Consider the following 23,510-nt stretch of genomic DNA (forward strand, 5'->3'; position numbering starts at 1 on the left):
TTACAATAAGTAACACGTGATATAAGTCATCAGATTCACAGTTTGTATACACACAAAGCCTATGTATGGAGCTAATGTGGACAAAAACCACTTAAAAAAAGGAAAAGTTTCGTTAGGTATAGGATATAAAACAAAAATAAGTAAACAGAAGTAAAAATGAAACACTTTATTTTTATCTAATAATCAAAGTCTTACGATTGAAGAATATGATATACATACATCTAACTACACAGTCCAGTCACATTAATGTGACCACCTGTCAAAAGCCAGAATAACCACCTTTGGCAGAGCGGACCGCTACGAGACGTGCAGGAAGAAAGTCAATTAGGTTTCTGAAAGTGTTCACTGGGATGTTGAGCCATGCCGACTCCAGTGCCGTGGCCAGCTGCGCTAGATTACGCGGTTGAGGATCCATGGCACGAACAACCCGATCGAGGTGGTCCCACAGATTCTCGATTGGGTTTAAATCCGGTGAGTTTGCCGGCCAGGGGTTGTCCGGTAAATTCATCCTGGTGCTCTTCGAACCACGCACATGCACTGCGAGCTGTATGACACCTCGCATTGTCCTGGTGGTAGATGCCATCATTCTGAGGAAAAATCCTCTGCATGTAGGGGTGGACATGGTCCGCATGGACAGATACATACTTGTACTGATCCATCGTGCCTTCCACAATGATGAGTGCACCCAGTGAATGCCAGAAAAACATTCCCCAAACCATAACGCCCCCTCTTCCAGCCTGCAGCTTTCCGGCAATTGTTGCAGGGTGTTGCTTTCAGACGTTTCACGCCGTATACGCCAACGCCCATCTGTCCCATGGAGCATAAAATGTGATTCATCGGAAAATCCACCTGTTGCCACTCTGTGGACGTCCAGTTGCGGTACTGGCGTGCAAATTCCAGCCTTCGTCACCGATGAACAGCAGTCAGCATGGGTGCATTAACCAGGCGTCTGCTGCGGAGGCCCATGCGCAGCAACGTTCGCTGAACAGTTGTTGAGGATACACTCTTGGTAGCCCCTTGGTTCATATGGACCGTCAGTTGCTCAACAGTTGCACGTTTATTCGTCTGAACGCATCTCCGTAGCCTTCATTCGCCTCTGCCATCTTTGGCCCGTGGTACACCACATGTGCCACGCCGCTTGTTTTGTATAGTGCCATTTTGCCATGCACGGTATACTTTTACCACGGCGGTACGCGAACAGAGCACAAAGTCAGTCGTTTCCGAAATGCTTCCACCCTTGGCCCGAAGGCCAATAATCATGCCCTTTTGGACGTCGGATAAATCGCTACATTTCTGCATTGCGCCAACGACTGAAATGCTTTTCGATGCCCTAGGATATCCAATATATACACTACACTGTAATGTGCTGCCACCTACACTCTGCGATTGGTTATTTCACTTTGACGTCGAAAGTAGGTGGTGGTCACATTAATGTGACTGGACTGTGTATTTTGTTTCGTATTTTGATCATCAAGCTTGTTCTTTGTCAAGCTTGCTCTTTGTCACTTTACATGTAAACACATTTTTAATAATGGCAGCTTTCTTTTTTCTCCTGTTTTCGGCTATTTAGTTATTTGTTTGTTGATACACATGCTTATGCAAGTATGGGTGCTCAATTACATAGGTATGTTTTATTAGCCCTTGTCAAGAAAGAAACATGCGACATGATTCAAAGAAGGATTCCCAGAGTGGGATTCGAGTCCCCTCCCCCATGACATAGATCGTTTGGCGAGCGATACCTTTAAAACTATAAAAATTAGCCGCCTTTTCAAGCTAAAAGATGAGGGAGAATCCCGAATATATTTTTTTTTTAATTTCACATTGAAATGTTTATTCATTTCAAAGAAACGTACAGTGTGCCAAAAAAAATCGACCATCCTGAATAACTTTTGATCTAATAAGCGGATCTTCACGTTCTAGCACTCAATTTGAATTGTTTAATTGTTTCGAATATGCTAATTAATTGGTGCAGGACATATTTGAAGTTACGAAATCAGACACAAAAATTTTCTCTGTATAAACATACTTTTTTTTGATAGATTCTGATGCTTGACTCGCAAAATATAAGGGGCATCCGCAATCTAGGAAATAGGGTCCCCATGTTTTGGTTAGGAGAGCGATTCAAAATTTTCACCCATTAGTGTTAATTTTACTTTTGCTAATTTCGCCATATCCTGAGAATTTTTTAAGCGAACTGAAAAATTTTTGCACATAATTATAAAATTTGTTTATTCAAAGATAATAGAATGCAAAATTAAATTTAAACAAATATTTATTATTTTTTATTATATTTAGTTAATAATGATGGAAAAAAATCTAAAATTGTGAGCCATAAAACTTTTTACGTAACTTTAAAATATGTAATACATGGCAAATTATAAATTTTGAGCTAAATCGATTGAATAGTTTAAAAAAAAAGTCGTAGATTTAATATTTGATAGGGGTAGTGATGGGTTCAGACACTTTCTGTTTATGGACGACAATTCGTGGCCACACAGGTGCTCTGATGTAGCGGACACACTAGAAATTAAAAAGATTGATCCTTTACTATGGCCGGTGTACTCCTCGGACCTAAATCCTATAGAATATGCATAGGATACCTGTGGCAGACTTGTTTCACAAGGAACGCTCTTTTCGAACGGTGAAAGAGCTAAAAATGACTTTGAGGGAGGATATTATCCTTGAAAGACCTTTAGATTGTTCAGTGGGCAACATGAATAACAGATGCAAAGTGTGTGGTATCCGAGGCCATCTTACTTTCTTTTTGACAGGAAGACTGTTTGGAAATCGTCCAATGAGCATCTTTTTTATTTTAAATTTTATTATTTTACAATTTTTTGATATCTGAACTTCTTTGCGTAATAATAAAAGCACGTTGCTTCTACTAAATACATGTACTTATATAGTTTCATTTAGTGAATCAACGTCTATTATTAATTGTTCCGAAAAATGTAACTGTTTCTGAGCAATTGTGAAGCAGTGCAGATAATCTTTCCTTGATTTTTTAGAGTTCAGTGTCGGTAAAAAACTTAAATTAAAGAATATAAAAATTTTCATCTGTTGTAATTTTGTCATGAAAATAAATTAATTAATTTAAATAAATCAAAATTTAAAATAAAAAAAACACCAGGTTAAACAGATATGGTCTATTAACATTCAATGTGGCACAAAGCATAGAAATAAAAATTACAGAAAAAATGTTCAGATAAATTATGTGTTAAACATAAACTGGAAATTTTTTGATAAATATACTTTTCAGTGTTGAATTTTTATTAAATGTGTGAATAAATAGATCTTCCAATTAACCATGAAGAACAGAAAAATTATGAAATAAATTATTTAAATGCTATAAAATTTGGTCTTATTTATCATTTTTTAAAAAAAAAATCGGAATTTTCTTTATCACAAAAATACGGTTATTTGGTATATTTGACTCCATTAGGATCGTTTTTTTCTTAATGTTCTTTGCTGTTATAACTATTTTATTGTATGCTTGTGTTTTTCTTTTACGATAGTTTTTGCATGTTATTGTTCAAATTCTCAGTTCATTTGTTTATTTAACAACAATCATTTGAATAAAATTACATTGCATTTATTAAATTTCGCTTAACGCTTTTAAAAGTAATTTTCAGCTGGTTGTTGGAAATATAAAAATATAAATTATAAATACAAAGAAAAAAATATTTTTAATCAAAAAATTTATTTCATTTTTCAAAAATTATAAGAGATCAATATGAAAATGCAACACGACATTATGTTCACACCACACCACAGACCAAACATAAAAGCCGACATTTAAAATCAACAAAATTTACAATGTTTAATACACAAACAGCAAGTAATATAGACAAACCACATTAAGCAGAAATTGGCAATTAAAATGAGAAAATAATACTTATCTCAAAATTTAAATTCATTTAATATAAAATATGAAAGTTTTGCAAAGAATTGAAATTTTTTTTTAAAACCAAGTGAAACATAGAAAAGGATGAAAACTGGCCACCATGGTCAAAAACAATTTTTTAAATTTATAAATTTCTGTATATATTATGATATTTCTGTACTTTCCTTCAAATTAGTTTTTCATTTAATAATTATTGATGTCATAAACTTATGTTAAACAATTAACTTATGTTAAACTATCTTCTTCAAACCAAGTAAAACATAAAAAAAGAAGAAAACTAGTCACCATGTTCAAAAAAAAAATTTTTATGTTAAAAATTTCAATAATTGTATTATGATATTTCACCATTTTCTTTCAAATTAGTTTTGCATTCCGTAATTATTAATATCATTAACTTATGTTAATTAACTTCAAGAAAATTGATTAAGAAAAAAATATGCGAAAATTATAAATAAGAACATCGCAAACAAATATAATTTGTTAAATTGTCAGACATTTTACATCAGTGAATACTTTTTCCAGATCCACTGCGACTGATTCCTGAAAATGGGCTGGATGATCCACCACCAAATCCTCCCATGCCACCATATCCACCCATACCTCCACCTATTCCACCATAGCCTCCCATTCCACCTCCTAAACCACCCATTCCACCTTGCATTCTCATTCCACCAACATTTCCTCCATAACCTCCAGATCCAGCTAGAACAAAAAACCATTTAATTTATTAATAAGAAATTTGGCATGATCAGTATAAATATAATCTGATAAATATTTCATCCAGAACCCCATAGAAAATTTTTAAAATTGAATAAAACTTTCTTTTGATCAATAGATATAGATTTTTGTAAGACCAATTGTTGAAAGTTTAATTCGTCCAGCATTTAAAACTTTGTAATAATTAAACACATTGTAAAAGAATTGTCAGCTGAATTTTTTTATATTATCAAATAATTCAATGTTGTCAATAACTGAAAAATGTAATTTTTTAAATCATTAATTTGTTAAAAGAATGACTAACAATAAAATAAAGTTTCTAATATGCATGTTTCTACTTTGTATATTCCATTAAATGTATAATGCGCAAAAGAATGAAATTGTAAATGTAATTTTTCAATAAAATGTATTAATGTATCTGAAAAATGTAATTTTTCAAATCATTAATTTGCTAGGAGAATAATCAGCAAGGTTCTAATATACATGTTTCTACTATGTATATTCTATTGAATGTATAATGTGCAAAATAATCGGACCTCTCTTCTATAATTTTGATAGAATGATCGAAAACTTCACGTTCTTCACGAATCTTCGCATTCTATGACTCAATCTTAATGGTTCAAGGTGGCGATATCAAATATTTTAATTGATTAGTGCAGACGATATTTTAAGTTACGAAATCAGATAAAAAAGCTCACTATTTCTGAATTAACATACCTTGTTTTCGACAGATTTAGAATTCTGATTCTCAAAATATAAGAGATATTTCCAATCTGGGAAATATGGTTCCGATAATTTGGTAAAGAGAGCAGACCAAATTGATTTTAATTAAAATATTTGCGTACTTCAACATATCTCGAGAACTTTGAAAGCAAATAAATTTTTGCTCTCAATTATGCAATTTCTAAGAAAATTCCATACAAGACAAAATTTTAAGTTAATATTTATTATTTTTGTTATTTTATTTAATTATAGTCTAAAAACTTTTGAACTGTAAGGTAGCAATTTTTACATCATTTTGAAAAATGCAATTTGAATTGAAAAAACACAAAATTTGAGATAAATAATCAGTATAAAAACAATTGAGATAAATAATCAGAATAATAATAATAAAAGATACAAAATCAGTCGAATCATATTATCTTAAGAAATCGAACTTTTAAAAAGTTGTATTCTAAGTTACATCTTTCCAAACTCAACTAAATGGGAGATACTCTGCTCTTTTTTAACAAAATTTTTATTTCGTTAATTAAAAACGTAATATTTAGTTGCGAAATTAAAATCTTGCGATAACGTAAACTTGTGTAGAAAATTTTTTTCAATCTAATCTCATGGAAAAACTAATTTTGCTATGTACAGAACAATGCAATTCGGAATATTAAATGCAACGCGCAAAACTCAATTTAAACTTAGTGGCGAGATAGCTTGTAGAAGGCCAAGGCCTACTGTTGCTATCTCAGTTTTCTTGACCTGAAGCTCTGGGGTGCAGGAGCAGATGTTTCGATTGTGTGGTCAGCTGAATGTGGAAAGCCGTGTTCAGTTGAGCATGCTTGGTACTTATTTTATAGACACCCAAAGGGATGAAAGACTCAGTAAAACTTGCCCTTCACGAGTATAGAACCCAGCACCTGTGGCATGAGAGTGCGATTAGGTACCATTCTGCCAACTGACTCACAACAGTAAAAGATAAAGAAAAACTTTAGTAACTTATTTAACTATCATTGGTGAGGGAAATATGAGCAACAGTCAATTCATAGTTGCTGAAAGCAGCTCAACAACGAATTATTGTGAATGACCAGGTGTCCTCCATTAAACTTCACCTTGATGCAATAACTTCAGTTAGTAATTAACTGTTATAACTACTAAACTATAAATAAAGTATAAATTTAATTTAATATTTAAAAATGTTTAATATAATGATTCCTTTTAGCAATTGAAAATTTTTAATTTTACTTTAAATAATTATAATTTTAATCCTAATTGCATTTTTATTACCTCGTCTTGTGTATTTCTCTTGTATTCCTGCAGGTGCAGGTTCGGCTATCATGTTCACATCAGCAGGACTTTCTGGTTTACTGTCTGTACCTGGTTCATTGGTCTTCACTGTAGCTTGGAATCCAGCTGCACCGGCTGTGTACTGCACTTGTCTGTACAATCCTTGAGCATCAGTATAGCCATAAGATCCTTGTACATTTCCTCTAGAATCTCCCTCTTCAGTTCTGAAGCTGTTTGCACCCATGCCATTGGCTAGGTAGTTGAAACTGTATGGTTTAGGCTTAGACTAATAATACAAACAAAATTAATGTAAAACAAATGTCGATTGAAATCTAATTGGATTTCGAATCATTTTCTAAGTATCTCACCATTGCTCCTCCGTATCCTCCCATTCCGCTCATACCTCCTCCATAACCACCCATACCTCCTCCATAGCCACCCATACTTCCGCCAAAGCCTCCCATACTTCCCCCATAACCTCCAGATCCAGCTGAGCCGACTCCTAAGCTTTCAACTGTACAAACTAGTCCTATGGCAAAGATGACGATCTGAAAGAGTAAAAATTTCAAATGAAATAAAAAAAATTTATAATAAAAAAAAATGTATATTCTTCTTCGAACCTCTCATTGAAAGAAATTTAACAATAATATGTAAAAAATACATATTTTTTCCACTACTTTTACCAAAAAATAAAATTTCAAACCTTGTCAATAGGCTATTTCTCCGTGGGTAATAATCGTACCGAATATCATTGTAAAGAAATTAAAAAAAAAGTCCAATCCCTTCTTCAAGTGATTATGCAATTTTAAAAAATGAAAATATGTCACAGAAAACATTTAAAATAATACACTATTAAACTTTTCATTTTGAAATTACGGTAAAATAATTATAAGTAATTTGCCCATCCCAGTAACCATAATCTTGATGGTTTAGGATATTTTTTTTTTACCTTTATGGTTTTGAAACCAAGTAACTGGTACGGTTAGGAAACAGCGAATAAAAAAAAGCTATACGATTTTGTAAACATTTACAGTTAGCATAGTTTTAAAACCATAAAAATTAAAAACTGGACATGCTCCGTGAATGCTGCGTCTCTTTTACGTGAATGATAGTTTCACATTCTTATAGTCAAAGTCACCAACTCTACATATAATGAAGGAATGAAAAAAAAAATTTAAGCACCAAGGTAGGGATTCGAACATTGGTTCAACAGGTCATGAGATCGGCCGATTAGTCCTCTCAGCTACAGTACGTATCCGGCTGAACTGAACAAATTATATGTATAAGGTGGCCCAAGATGGCTCGGATAGAATTCTGGTTGTTTAACCGCGTCAGGAAAGATAATAAAAAAGACGTTTTTTGACGGTTTGAATATGGTTACATATTTTTTTATGGTTCTTTGGCTGCTTTTGTTGAATATGGTAAAATAACAATTAAATTAATTGCTATTAGACCGTTTGTGCCAAGAAATTTCTAGGCACAAACGAGTACATCACTGTACTGTACGAGAATAAACATTTTCAGATAAAATATTTCTCTCTCTAGACCGTAATCAACTAATCTAAATCATAGCTGTTAAAATATGTAACAAATATTTCATAAATTTTTTTAAATACTTCCAACTCAGAAGTTTCTTCTCCCATCTCTTAATCTACGATTCTGAATAATTGCTTTTAAAATAGTGAGGCAAATATCAATGTTGTAAATATTAGTCTCACGTGAGATTCCCTTAAAAATCTTCCCTACAGAGGTTCCTTTTTCAAAGGATCCTTAGTAAAATGTAAACACTGGAAAATTTACAGAGCTTATTTCCGGTAGCTTTTTTTTTAAAATCCAAAATCGTACAGAATTCGTTCTAGTGATTTTCGCATTCAAATTAAATGAGAACAACATTGATCCTTAGATTTCTAATAAATCTTGAATCTACTCTCAAAAAATTTCCACATTTAAATCAAATGTGCATATTTTTGATAACATTATATTCCCATCATCAGTTTAATTTCTTTAGTAAACAAGTTCACACAGTTTCCAAGTTTAAATCAAATAAACATGTTTATGTATATATTGTGCTTCATTTATTTCTTCTAGTCATATAACGAAGATACTTAAAATATTTTTTGATTTAAATTAAATAAAAGAAATATTTCGTCCAGATCTTTAATAACCGATATAATAACAGATATTTAAAAATCTCGAACCTACACTCTAATAATTTCCACATTTAAATAAAATAAACATATTTATAAACACATTATATTTCCACAAAACTAACAGAAGTTCACACGGTTTTCACATTTAAATCAAATAAATATGTTTATGGTTACATTGTGTTTCCTCTATTTTTATTATTCCTATAAAGAGGATACTTTAAAAATTTCCACATTTATTTCAAATTAATAAATTTACGTCATATTATATTTCTTATATCACTAATAGTCCTCTGGCTAAAAATTATAAGGATTTAAATTAAAACTCTAGTGAAAAACACTTTTCAATAGTTTCAACATTTTAATGAAATTAGCACTTATTTGTTTTCTTGTTCTGATTATATTTTTAATTATATCAACACTTATGTTTATACATATACAGATAATATTTCATGTGCTTAGCTTTTTTTATAGTAAGAAAAACTTATATGTCTGTAACATTTAATCGGTGTTGCTCTTTTTGCAACCAATAGAAATTATAAAGAAGTAAACAATAAAAAAAAAAGAAAAATATAAAAATGACAACCGAAGCTGACGTCGTCAGGGGGTACCATAAATGGAAGTCCTTTTTGCGTTACCATCTCAGCATATTTGAAGTATTTTTTTTATTTAAATTTTTCTTAAAAATTGCACAAAGCATTAAAAATTGAATGAAAAACATTTGGCTTGGCAAAATATATTTTAAAAAATAAGTTTGAATGTATCTCTAGTAATGTGTATGGTTTTTGTCAGATTAATATGAAAAACATATACGCTACGTATATCAATAATTTCATGTATTCTGTATACATAAACTAGGTTTTTAACAAAAAAATATCTTTTTTGAAAATAATAATTCAACAATTTCGCACAGTACAATTTTTTTTTGCAAAGAAATTTTTTTTTAATATCAATTTTAAAGGTGGTTTTTATCCCTATCAATACAAAAATCTATAGTTTGAATTTTGTTTATTTTTCTTATTTATCATTAAAATAAAATAATAACTTTTATAAAATTTCGAAAGCAATGTACTAAAATTTATATATTTTATCAATTAATTTCAGAATAAAATAATTTCAAAATTAGGTTACCTTTTTAGATAAAAAGTTTAGCTAGACTCAAAGAATGATAATCATTGAGAGAAAGGATAATCATTATGACAGATAAAAATATTTAAACTAAAGCTGTTTGAAAACATTTCAAGTCTTACCTGAGAAAGCATTTTTCTTTTAAAACTTTCTACCTGAGATAAAATAGGATAAGATATAGAAGAGTACTCTGAAGCTGTGGTTTGTGAAATCTTTGAATTGAGCATCAGCTTTTATAGTCCTTTCAAACTCAAAAGTTGCTAAGGAATCTCGAATGTAAAACCCACGTGACTGTCAAGTTATTTCTTTCAAATTACAGTATAATAAATAACATTCTCAAAGAATCAAGATGCCACGGTAATTTTTCGAAAATATATCGTTCAAAATCTTGAATGAAATTTTTTTAAAAAAAGCGAGAGAATCTTTTGAAAAAAGAAAGAGGCAATTTACGTAAGTAGGTGAAGTTATGATAATTTGAAATCGTTTTGTTAAAAGAAAATTGTTCGCTATAATGATCTCTCTGGACTGTGACTTTTTTTTAATAATATCAAAGCAAACTGTTAAAGAGAAAAATAAATAGTTACAAGTTTCCAAAACACATTTAAAAGGCAGATTATGTATTTATTTAATAGTTATTCATCTACGCTATTCATAACGAATTATTTTTGTAAATCATATGTTTTGAGTTGCGTTAAAATCTCAGTTCTTTTGAATTTTAATATGACCTTAAATCATTGGAAAATCTTTTCTGTTTTGGTAATCGGAAATCATGATTTTATATAAATTAATTTTGAGTTGAAATTTCAATTTCTTGCATTTCACTATGAATAAAAAGCCTTAAAACTGAAATAATTTCGGCTTTTGAGAGGGAAATTACATATTTCATTCTATATTATTTTTTTAAACGTAAAATTACTGCCACTCTTCAAAATGTGTTTTTATGGATATATTTTTGTAAAAACATTAGTTAGTAGAACGAATTGGGGCTTTTGGAACATTTAAAACAACAGCGATTATTTTTTAAATAGAAATTAGTTTCAATTGGGCAACATTGTAGGTGATAAATTCACTGTAGTATTTTTCACATTTAGCAGGTCTAATTTCTTTGTTTTAAAAATTCTAGAGTTGCAATTTTGAGTATTTTCAAAAACGAAACTTATTATGAAAAAAATTAAATTATAGTTTTTATCTCACGATTTTTTTTTGTTTATTTTTCTATCATAAACTTCGTTGAACAGCCACCCCAATTTTTTTTGGTTTACGACTATTGATAACTAGCTTAACCCCGTCCCGCCCCAGTACAGGGACACTACGAAAGTTCAAAGTGCGCGCAACAGTTAAATCACATAAGCAAACATATTCAAAATTTTCGAATTAGAGTTTTAACAAATAGGTAGAATATTAAATATGAAATCCAGAAAACAGCGTTACTTAGAAATGAACTAAATACAAACAAACATTATAAAGGAAATAAACAGTATCAATCAGAAGAGATATTGATGACGCATCTTCAGTAGGGGTGCAATGTTTAAATATAAGAACTCAGAATAGAATTACAGCTGGCACAACAGTACTTAAGGTATCAAATTCCAGGAATTTTTTTTAAACCAAAAAAAGGCGTTTATATATATACAAATATATATATATATATATATATATATATATATATATATATATATATATATATATATATATATATATATATATATATATATATATATATATATATATATATATATATATATATATATATATATATATATATATATATATGGACGGTTATTGATATGGAGGGAATCTGGGACCCGATACCATCCCAGCAACATTATCTAAAGGAACCATTATGAAGTTGAAGAACTCATGGTTTGGGCAGGGATGATGCAAGACACCCGCACACCACTCCATGTGTTTGACAATGGTTCCGTGAATGCCCAGAGGTACAGGCAGGTGCTCCTAGAGCCCTATGTGCTTCTTTTCAAGGGCGCTGTAGGCCCTGAGTTCATTTTTATGGACGAAAATGAGCGACCACATAGGGCTCTCATGGTTGATGAGTATCTGGAAAGCGAGGATATTCAAAGAATGGATTGGCCAGCTAAATCCCCTAACCTGAATCCTATTGAACATGCTTGGGATGCTCTTGGGTGAGCTACTGCAATGCGCCAACCTCCCCTCAGAACCATTCTTGAGTTAAAAATTGATCTGGTAGAAGAATGAGAAGGTTTTCCACAAGTCCTCCTTAACTCCCTTATTAACAGCATGCATACTCGTTGTGCATGCTGTCTGTCTGTCAGGGGTGACCATACACCATATAAGAGGCAACACAAACTGTACAAGCCTCACTATTATTGTCATCTTTTATCCTTAAGTTCAGACTACATTGGATTTATTGGCAATAGGTCTTGCCAGTGAATGGCATTTTCATTTTTGTTTTGCATACTTTATCATGGAATAAGCTGCATCAGTGTCCACCAGTGTATATATATGTGTGTGTGTGTGCTACTGGCAAAGTATGAAACGCCCGCAATGTATAGAATGCCTGACGTTTTTAGGCAAAGTATGAAATGTAAGAAGTATTACACGGCATACATTTGCCTAGGCATTCTATACAATGCCGGATGCTATTTAGGCAAAGTATGTAATAAACGTCCTGATGAGGTTATTATGTAAATGATGTGCATGCTATTGTGAATAAGTGAAATTGGTGGTTGCTGACTTTCACCAGTGAATGTTGACAATCACATAGTCGCTTTGGTGAAAGTCCGAAATATTTATTACATCAGATTTGATATTTAATTTATTATAGGATATAATTACATTTATTCGATATTTTAATACTTACTGACGATAGATTAGAAGAAACATCAGTGTTTGGAGTGTCCGGCGAATGTATTCCGGGCAATGGCACTTGACCTTCAAAAAACATCAGTGTAAGGTATACCGGGCAAATGTATATCGGGCAAATGTATACCGGGCAGTTGCACTTAACCTTAAAAAACCATCAGTGTAAGGTATACCAGGCAATGGCACTTGACCTTAAAAAAAACATTAGTGTAAGGTATACCGGGCAAATGTATGCCGTGCAATGGCGCATATATAATGGCAAAATATATACCTAGTATATATTTAGAGATTTTACCAAAGGTCCCGTCATACTAGTTCCAGTTAAGTGCCATTGCCCGGTATACCTTACACTGAAGTATTTTGTAAGGTCAAGTGCCACTGTCCGGTATACATTTGCCCGGTATACACTACACTGATGTTTTTTTAAAGTCAAGTGCCACTGCCCGGTATACCCTACACTGATGTTTCTTCTAATCTATCGTCAGTAAGTATTAAAATATCGAATAAATGTAAAACTACCGATTTCGGCCATTCACAGTAACATGCATTTCTCAAAAATAAAAATACTATTCTGAAAAAATACTGAGAGTGTCATTGAAAAACATTTATTCAAAATGTGGAAAGAAAATTAAAAAGTTACGCGAAACAAAATTTAAGCATTACTTATCAAGGAAATTTTCATATAAAAAATATGAAATTAACCAACTAGTTGCAACATGGCAGGCTTGAATGACATTTTGAACTACATTTCATTAAATGTTTCCATGTAAATTTCATTAAATTTCTCCATTTCCATGTAGCACAGTAAAAAAATAATTTCTGTTATTAGTCAAAAGTCACGAGCCACGCGTTAAAAGTCACGAGCCTTTCTAAGTGATATTTGAAACGAATCTGAGATGTATTTTATACTTTGCCGGTTTCTCATTTAGCAATCTATAGAATGCCTAGGAAATGCATGAAATATAAATCATTTCATACTTTGCCGGTAAGCGTATTGACAAAACATACCGTAGATTGTAAAGGGGTTGGCGAAAATATCTATCGGCGTTGAAGGAGCGTCTCGCAAATCCCCAACAGCTGTGTGCTTATGTTTTTGTTTTGTTTTCGGTATCACGTATCTATCATTCACCAAGTTATATATGGGTGTGACATTTCAGAGTTTCAAATAAGCTGATCTTCATTAGATTCTTCTGCATTAAATGAAATATAAAGCGTATTTTTTTGTTATAGCTCCGACATAATCGTTTGTATTTGTTAACATAATTGTGTTTATTAGCGTTTTTTAGAAGGTCGTAATAAAACTAAGATAAAAAAAATTATATATTATTACCTCCATAGCCCCCTTCTGTATTTTCATAACTTTCATTAAATGTATACGCGTATTTCGAGTAGTGAACTTCTTTACCTACTCATCCACTAATTAAAATCAATAATTTCACAATAACCTCTAATCCTTAATAATGAAATGATTATTACAATAAAGTTTGTTTACTTAAAAGATTAAAAAAATTTTATTGTTCAGCAGTGACTTTGTTACTAATTCTATATTCATTAATTAAACTTAATTGTTCTGCTCGATAACCATTTACAATTTTTTTAAAATTTTATTTAAATTTCAGTTATTATGGAATTCCTTAAATATTTTTCGACGTAGAGATTATTTAGCAATAATGCGAAAAGCTGAAATTTATAAATGTATAATTTTTATAAATGTTTAAGAGAATTATTAGCAGCTATTTTGTACTAATTATTTTAGTTGAAATGTTCATTATACACAGTTTTATAGAAACCATCGTAAAATTCATTGAACGATGGAGACATTGACATTTTAAATGCAAGTAGAATTCAATAATCATTTCATTTTATAACTGTAAAACGGTAGATAAGTAACTTCGTTATAAAGTTTTACATGATACGAGAATATGATACTATTGATACTATTGCTTTATAATGAAAGAACAACATTTTAAGTTCTAAACTTTTTGTGGAAAAGAAAAAAAAAACGAAATTTTTTTCCTGTCATCGGTGTTAGCGATTAGAGAGTGTTTTATCGTATAAATGTTAAGTCAGTACTGTTCCATTTTAAATAAAAATGTATTTTGCTCCGGAAAAAAAATTACTTGAATTTGTCAATAGAAATTCCCTAATTATTGTAGCAAGAACTTTTAAATTTCTAATCAAACTTTCCTCTATTATAATTTTGTGCAAATAATTATTATTAATAATATAAATGACTATTAAAAGGAATTAATTGAGAATGTTCAATTTTAATAAATTAACTGTTTACGCAATCAGATTAATAACTTTTTTCTTAATTTACAAATGGAGAAAAAGTCTTTTACAGTTTAAAAGTGAAAAGAAAAATAAAGTTGAGATTAAATTTATAAAGTAAGCATAACTCGAAGGAGGTTGAAGTAAGGGCATTAAAATCAAAATTTCAAAAGAAAAAAAAATCACCTTTTAGTGTACAGTGAGCAATAAACGAAAAATCTAAAACTAACTTTTGATCTAATGATCAGATGTTTACGTTCTAGGACTCAAACTTTAGATTTGGAATTTCCTTAATTCCCTACCACTATTGTAGATATTTACTTTTCACCTAACTTGTAAAATTTTAAAGTTTAGAATTTCTTACAGAATCACTCAGGCGAAGTGATTGTGTTTTATTTAAATATTATTTAGAAAGAATTTTTCTAAAAGTATTTCTTTTAAAGTTTTAATCAAACTTTTGTTTTTTATTTATCTATAGTTATTGAAAGTTAAGTTGATGATTTTTAAGTTGAAATGAATGCCGCCCTGCTTTGCATATTTCAAATATTATTTCTAAAGAAATGTATAACTTAACATTAAACACCCAGGACCTTACAATTGTAAATCAAACAATCACTACATTTATTTATTAAAAAACACTCTTATGACCTGATAATAAATTGATCTAAATCTTAAATGTGAGTTTTATAACATATAATTTATTTAAACTCAGCACATACATCTAACCTCTGTTGTCGCCAATGTCTCAATTTTAAAATATAGTTTTTCTTTTATAAATTTTCTGATATTTTCATATGAAGGATAGTATTAAGTTCGAGAATTAAAAATTTGTGCCCAAAAAAGTTGCTAAAAATTATAATTATTATTAATATATGACAACAGGAAGTTTTTAATTGAAGGTTGAAATTTTTTTTAACTATGTTATTTTTTAATTTTATTTTTAATTACCAAACTCATATAACAGTATTTAGGAATCTATAAATTTATGTTACGTATGATAGTTGCATTATGACCTGTACGCAATATGTGTAAATAAAATATATTTTTAAAATTGTGCATTTTCTATTAATTGCATTTATTATTCTTATATTGAAAAGGTATCAAGTTATCTATGACGTCCATAATGAATGAAGTGTTTACCGACTTTTGTATATATTAAGGAATTGAATCAATTTTTCACAAAGTTTAAAATCTCATCTCATTGCAAAAAAAAAGTTATTTCATAAAATTATGCAAAAAAGTAATTTAATATATATTTTTTTTATAATGAATGCTTCTAGTAATGAAACAAACGCTTTCAAACTTTATTTTAAAAATATTGATTATTTCGTTTGCAAGAAACTGTTACTTTAAAGCGTGATAACATTTTTGAATACTCTATTTTTTTTTCTAGTAAATAATATGTCTTTGTTAATTTCTAAAAAAATAATCTTTATAAAAAAGCTTACATTATTCTTTTATAGAGAATAATGATTTCATAGAAAATATCACTAAAATAAAACAGGTTACGTTTTCTTACAATAAAAGTTAAATAGAATTGATTCTTCAAAATAGCGTTTCAATAAAACATAGTATTAAAATGTTACGTTATTTTTTGTGATTGGTTCATTAATAAATTATTTTTATTTCTTCGCAAACACAATTCTTGTAAAAAAAATTAAAAAATTGAATCTGTTTTATCAAAAAACTAGATCGTTTTATGAAATATAAATTATAGCGCTTAGTAAAATATGAATACAGTGTATTTGTAAAGTGATCCTAACAATAAAAAGGTGTTATTTTCTTTTTTATTTTCTCTACTAAAAGGAATTAATGAGTTATTTTTATTCATAATGGCTAGTCGAGGAGAAGAAGAAAATATCGAATTACATTGCTTAGGTTAATGTAATTTCGTTCTCCCACCACATTTACGCGTAATCCATCGCCAACTGCACCTGCAATCGCCACGTTTTCAATCTACGGTATGTTTTGTCAATACGCTGCCGGTAACATATGATGACAGGGTGATTCTAAAAAGATAGGCAAAATTTTAGGAAGTGATAGTACACACCCAAGCAAACAATTTTTATCAAAGAATGCATGGTCGAAAACAAAACGCAAAGGTGCTGGCGCATTTGGAAAGTTGTTTGATGCAAACTTGAAAGCTCCATTCCTGTTGCGAGTTACTGCGCTGCGAGTTATTATTTGCATGTTGTGGAAAGAAGAAGAGCTCGTATGCAAATTTTTCGTCACAATTCATGCATAAAAGCTGCTGATTCGAGTGTTATAATGTCTAAAAATATTAAAAAAATACTCGGCCTTTGGTGGGGACAGCTGAAGGCTCCTATGCATGAGACTCCCATTGAATCTGCAGAAGAATTTGTCGCCAAGCTTTCGGACGCTGCAGGGAAAGTTCGAGATATGCCTGGGGTGTTTCAGAATGTTCGCCTATCTATCTTCATTGTACTGCGTGCATAGCCGCTGCCGGCCACTGTTTTGAACAATTATTGTAATCACATGCCATTAAATTTGCTTTTATAACTTAACTCCGTCGTTCTTTGTGTGTTTTTGCCTAATATAAGAACATAAACTTTGACGCCCTCTAGTGGTTTTGCGTTTTGTTTTCGACAATGCATTCCTTGACGAAAATTGTTTGCTTGGGTGTGTACTATCACTTCCTAAAATTTTGCCCATCTTTTTAGAATATATATATATATATATATATATATATATATATATATATATATATATATATATATATATATATATATATATATATATATATATATACTCTTAAGAACACAAGTGATTAAAAAATTCAAAATGAGGAATCACATGGGGGTAGAGATTGACAATAAGCATGAAATTAAAACGCACGAAACAGTTTAGGAGAAAATTCAAGTAAAAATCAGACCATTACAGGTAAATCAATAATAGATTTAAAGTATATCCTTCCTTCCTTCCTAACAATAGGCAGCAAGAGGTCATCAGGATTCAGGGAGGTACCTTGTTACTAAACAATTTTCTTACTATTTCCTCAATTCCCTTTTTATTTTAGGGTTTGACCAATGCTGCTTTATAAACTCATATGTGGTTTTTGAATGAAAAAGTTTCTCTCTAATGTGCTTGAAATTTGTACAATGGATTAATATATGCTGTCAATCTTCATCAAGCTGACAGGTACGGCAAAGCTGAGCACCCCCGAGAAAACTGGTCTTATGTTGCCCATGACAGCCCTGATTAGTTGGGAATTGATTCAAAAAGAAATTTCCTATGATTTTTCTCGTTGGAACTTTCGGGAGGAGCTCGAATGCGTGCATTCCCTTTGTAAAGCTGTCACTCCATGTCTCCTGCCATTCAATCAATTTTTCCAGTTCCAAAGTTTTTCTTGCAGTCTTCAAACAGATCGACCGTTGATCTCTCACAGGCTAATTTGGCTTACCTATCAGCCTCCTCTTTGCCCATATGGCCTGCATGTGATTTTATCCAATGTAAAGCGATATTGTTTGTGAATTCTTGTTTAATTAAGTGAACTAAATACTCTTTAGAGTTGCTATTTTCCAAAGCTTGCAGGCTAGGCAGGGAATTGGTATAAATTGAGATTTTAACAGCAATTCTTTGTTCTTTAATCCAACGAATCGATTGGAGAATGGCTCATTATTCAGCATTAAACACGGAAACGTGATCAGAGATGCGAAAAGTTTTTCTTTCAACAGGTTCTCCCTCCAGATAGGCCTCGAAAGCGCATCCTGTCTAAAATTCATTGTTAACTAAAAGTTTCGATCCATCTGTGAATAATTCTTGTCCCTTATAAGTAAGTAAATGTAGTTGATATTTAAGTAAAACTTCCTCAGCCGGATAATAAATATAGGTGTTGGTACTGGTTTATAGATTATCATGTTGGGATATTCTTCATGTTGGAAAATATTATTAAGTTGAGCTTCTGCGTTTACGGTCATATCTAAAGGGATTGTCCCAGCAAGTACTCGGAGAGCGTCAATAGATGTAGTCTTGTATGTTTTAGTGATAGATAGTAAAGAAGTTCTTTCCATTTTTTTCCAATCCATTAATGATTCTTACCTGTCGGGAAAACCAAATTTCAGCTCCATAGAAGATAAGTTTCTGAGTGCTGTTTAGGTAGATGAACTTCCGAACATCAGGGCCAATCCCCCAGTCAACCCCAGAGATTCTATTCAGTTTAGCTTGAAATTTAGTAACTTTGCTATAGATACAGTCAAGGTGGGGCACCCAGGAAAGCTGATAATGCAATTTAAATCCCAGATAATCTATGGTTTCCCTCATTGAAATGCTAACTCCACAGTGTTTTATAGTTGGTCGTCTTAAGACCCGATTGGCCTCAGGAAATACCATGGTGACAGTTTTTTTGGTACTGAACAGAAGATTGTGAGACGCAGCCCAATTTTCAAATTTCGTCATAATCATAGTGGCTTGGGGTTCAAGTCTATCAAGAAATGTTCCGTTGAGAAGTAATAGGAAGTCATCAGCGTATGTGATTATTTCCTTTTCCCTTCCCCTTCAAGAGGATTCCCTTTTCATATTTAAGAGAGCGTTCGCTATAAGTAGTCATAAGATCGGTCCAAGAATTGACCCCTGTGTGTCTCCTCTTGCTAAAGGCCTCTCCAACTTCTCATTCAAACAGAATCCTTCTGTTGTCCAAAAAACTTGAAATCAACTTAACCAAGTCATAGGAACAGTTGCAAGAATTCAATTATTCGATAATTTTGTTCCAAAGGACTCTATCAAAGGCACTTTTGATATCAAGGGAAGTACCCAGTGCGGGATGTTCATTATCCTTTATTTTCTTGGTTTTCTCATAACCTTCTCCTTTATTTTCTTAGTTAGAAGTAGTAAGTTCTACCTCTCCCAAAACCGTGTTGATCTGTCTGTAGAATGTTATTAGATTCAAGGTGAAACACTAATAGATTTGTTCAACAACTTCCCCCAAACCGGAAGAAGAGAAATCGGACAATAGCTTTCAGGTTGGTATAAATCCTTTCCAGGTTTAGGGAGAAGAATTAATTTAGCTTTTTTCCATAATGTAGGGAAATAATTTAGAGAATGGCATTTGCTAAGGATTTAATGACTTCGGGAGAGATATTGTCGAAACCTGCAGCTTTATTGTTCTTTATACTATTAACAACAGCTGTAATTTCATTCCTAGTGTATAGTTGATCCCTGTTACAACTTTAAGGTTCCGGCAAAGGAGATGGGTGTTGGTCCAATGGGAAATGATATTCCAGGATAGTTTCAATTGTGGTTTTTTTAGTGGTGATCATAGTTCCATCTGATTTATGCATCTGTTTAAAGTCAAGATGGCTATTAAACTTGTCCCTGACTGTCAAATAGCCAGGACCAAAGCATTCTTTGGTTACAATATTTTTAAGATAATTCTTTACTCTATCCTTTTTCGTTTTGTAATGTTTCTTTTATAGATAGTTTTTTTCTTTTTTGTCCTTTCAGCTTTCTTTTTTGTCCTTCAGATCCTTTTCAGCTTGAAAAAGTCTTCTTCTTCTATTGATGTTCAACTCCGTTGCCTTGTATTTTTGAACCCGACCCGGAAGATAAAGGAGCTCCTGGATCAGGTATTGGGAAAAATTTGCTTTCGTGGAGAACTTTAAGTTGGAACTAAAAAGCAATTGCGTTACAAGGAGAGAAAAAGCACGAAAACCTTCCACGGTTAGCTTGACTGCAGGGGGACTCTTGCCCGTGATCCGTCTACCACTGAGGCGGGTTTCGTATCGATCAGTCATGGCAGGGATTCGAACCCGGTTGACCACATTGGAAGGTGAACGCTGTATTCCCTGAGCCATCACGGCTCATCACGACATTTGGTATAAAAATTTAATACTAAACATTTCCTGTATTACAGTTCAGAAAAGCAAATTGAAAGATATTTGCTCACTACTATAAAATTCACAAAAAATATCTTTTAGTAAATATTTATTATGCTTCATTTTTTTAAAATTTAATAATAATAAAGAAAAATACTGCAAGGTATATAATTTTTACAACACTTTAAAGAATGCAATTGTGCATAGCAGAATGCATATTTTGAAAAATCGGTCGAATACTTTCTGAGAAATCGAATCTTAAATAGCTGACTTTGCTAAAATTTGTTTTCTCAAGAACTATTCGATCGATTTCATTCGAATTTTGTTAAAATAATTCTATATTGAAGAACCTTAGAAAGATTTTCAATATAAGATTATGTAAAAAGTTTGTACAAGTTTTGTTTTAAAGTCTATTATCAAATAAAATAATAAATATTCACTAAAATTGTTCTTTTTGCATCGAATTACCTTCGGGTAAATAAATTTTATAATTGCGTGTACAAATGTTTTAATTTGCTTAAAAAAGTAATCAAGATATGGAGAAATACGCAAAAAGTATACTAAGGGGTCTGAATCTTGAATCGCTCTCCTGATCAAACTATAGTTACCGTGTTTCCCAGATTACAGATATCCCCTTTATTTTGGAATTTTTCCTATATTTGTTTCTGAAATCTAAATAAGACAAGAGAATCGCATATTTATTCTAGGAAAGTAAGTTTTCTGTCTGAATTCATAACTTAAATTATCTCTTGCACTAAATAATTAGCATATTTGAAGTCACTCCCTCGAACCATTAAGATTGAGTTCATGAACGTGAAGATCCGATCATTATATCAAAAGTTATTCAGTGTGTTACATTTTTTTTTTTTTGCACTGTGCAGCTATAAGAATTATTGAAGCTGTAAATCCGAGTTATTATCCAGATAGAGATTTGTTTTTAAAATGCACAGACTATTCTGTAAAGCACACAATATTTTTTTCTATTCTGCTGAAACGCTTTATCACGAAATATCTAATAGAGTTTCGTTTCCAATGAAGTATAACTATTTAATTAAATGCTTGTATTGTTCTTTTACGATAGTTCTTTCATGTTATTGTCTAAATTTCCAGTTTATTTGTTTATTAAACAGCAATCATTTGAATAAAATTACATTGCATTTGCTAAATTTCACTTAACTCTCTTAAAAGTAATTTTCAGCGGGTTGTTGGAAAATTAAAAATGTAAATTATAAATACAAAACAAAACAAATTTTCAATCAAAAACTTTATTTATTTCTTCAAAAATTATAGGAAGAGATCAATATGAAAATACAACAGGACATAATATTCACACCGCACCACAGACCAAACATAAAAGCCAACATTTAAAAACAACAAAATTTACAACGTTTAATACACAAACAGCGAGAAATATAGACACATTAAGCAGAAATTTGCAATTAAAATGAATAAAAAATACTTATCTCGAAATCTCAGTTTTTTTAATATAAAATATGAAAGTATTGTAAAGAATCGGAAAAAAATTCAAACCAAGTGAAACATAGAAAAGAAGGAAAACTGGCCACCATGGTCAAAAACAATTTTTTTAATTTAAAAATTTCCATACATATTATGATATTTTAGTACTTTCTTTCAAATTAGTTTTTCATTTAATAATTATTGATGTCATAAACTTATGTTAAACAATTAACTTTTGTTAAACAATTAACTTTTGTTAAACAATTTTTTTCAAACCAAGTAAAACATAAAAAAAGAAGAGAACTGTCCACCATGGTCAAAAACAAGTTTTTTATGTTAAACATTTCTATAATTGTATTATGATATTTCACTATTTTCTTTCAAATTAGTTTTTCATTCCTTAATTATTAATATCATTAACTTATGTTAACCAATTAACAACTTAAGTAACTTTAATAAAAATGATTGAAAAAAAATATGCGAAAAATATAAATAAGAACGTCGCAAACAAATATAATTTGTTAAATTGTCTGGCATTTTACATCAGTGAATGCTTTTTCCAGATCCACTGCGACTTATTCCTGAAAATGGGCTGGATGATCCACCACCAAATCCTCCCATGCCACCATATCCACCCATACCTCCTCCTATTCCACCATAGCCTCCCATTTCACCTCCTAAACCACCCATTCCACCTTGCATTCTCATTCCACCAACATTTCCTCCATAACCTCCAGATCCAGCTAGAACAAAAAACCATTTAATTTATTAATTGGAAATTTGGCATGATCAGTATAAATATAATCTGATGAATATTTCATCCAGAACCTCATAGAAAATTTTTAAAATTGAATAAAACTTTCTTATGATCAATAGATATAGATTTTTGTAAGACCAATTGTTAAAAGTTTAATTCGTCGAGCATTTAAAACTTTGTAATAATTAAACACATTGTAAAAGAATTGTCAGCTGAATTTTTTTATATTATCAAATAATTAAATGTTGTCAATAACTGAAAAATGTAATTTTTCAAATCATTAATTTGTTAAAAGAATGATTAACAATAAAATAAAGTTTCTAATATGCATGTTTCTACTTTGTATATTCCATTAAATGTATAATGCTCAAAAGAATGAAATTGTAAATGTAATTTTTCAATAAAATGTAATAATGTATCTGAAAAATGTAATTTTTCAAATCATTAATTTGCTAAGAGAA

At 30.9% G+C, this 23,510-nt stretch overlaps 2 protein-coding genes across 2 annotated transcripts in view; both read right to left on the reverse strand.

Moving 5' to 3' along the window:
- Positions 1 to 4,286: 4,286 nt before the first annotated feature.
- On the reverse strand, positions 4,287 to 19,419 carry LOC107444307 (uncharacterized). Its single transcript, XM_087155488.1, has 4 exons — positions 19,063 to 19,419; positions 6,985 to 7,164; positions 6,617 to 6,902; positions 4,287 to 4,606 (listed from the first exon to the last, which is right to left on the reverse strand). Exons 1-4 carry the CDS (start codon positions 19,417 to 19,419, stop codon positions 4,407 to 4,409), a joined length of 1,023 nt encoding a protein of 340 aa, XP_087011614.1. The 3' UTR covers positions 4,287 to 4,406.
- Positions 19,420 to 22,296: 2,877 nt separating this feature from the next.
- Positions 22,297 to 23,510, reverse strand: part of LOC107444305 (uncharacterized) — a 33,945-nt gene continuing 32,731 nt past the window's right edge. Inside the window, exon 8 of the mRNA XM_087155493.1 lies at positions 22,297 to 23,035. Within this exon, the coding sequence (XP_087011619.1) occupies positions 22,836 to 23,035 (200 nt within the window). The 3' untranslated portion in view covers positions 22,297 to 22,835. The remainder of the gene's footprint in view (positions 23,036 to 23,510) is intronic.

Source organism: Parasteatoda tepidariorum, chromosome 2 (assembly GCF_982258835.1).
Source record: "Parasteatoda tepidariorum strain Cologne lab strain chromosome 2, Ptep-v5.0, whole genome shotgun sequence".
Taxonomy (NCBI): domain Eukaryota; kingdom Metazoa; phylum Arthropoda; class Arachnida; order Araneae; family Theridiidae; genus Parasteatoda; species Parasteatoda tepidariorum.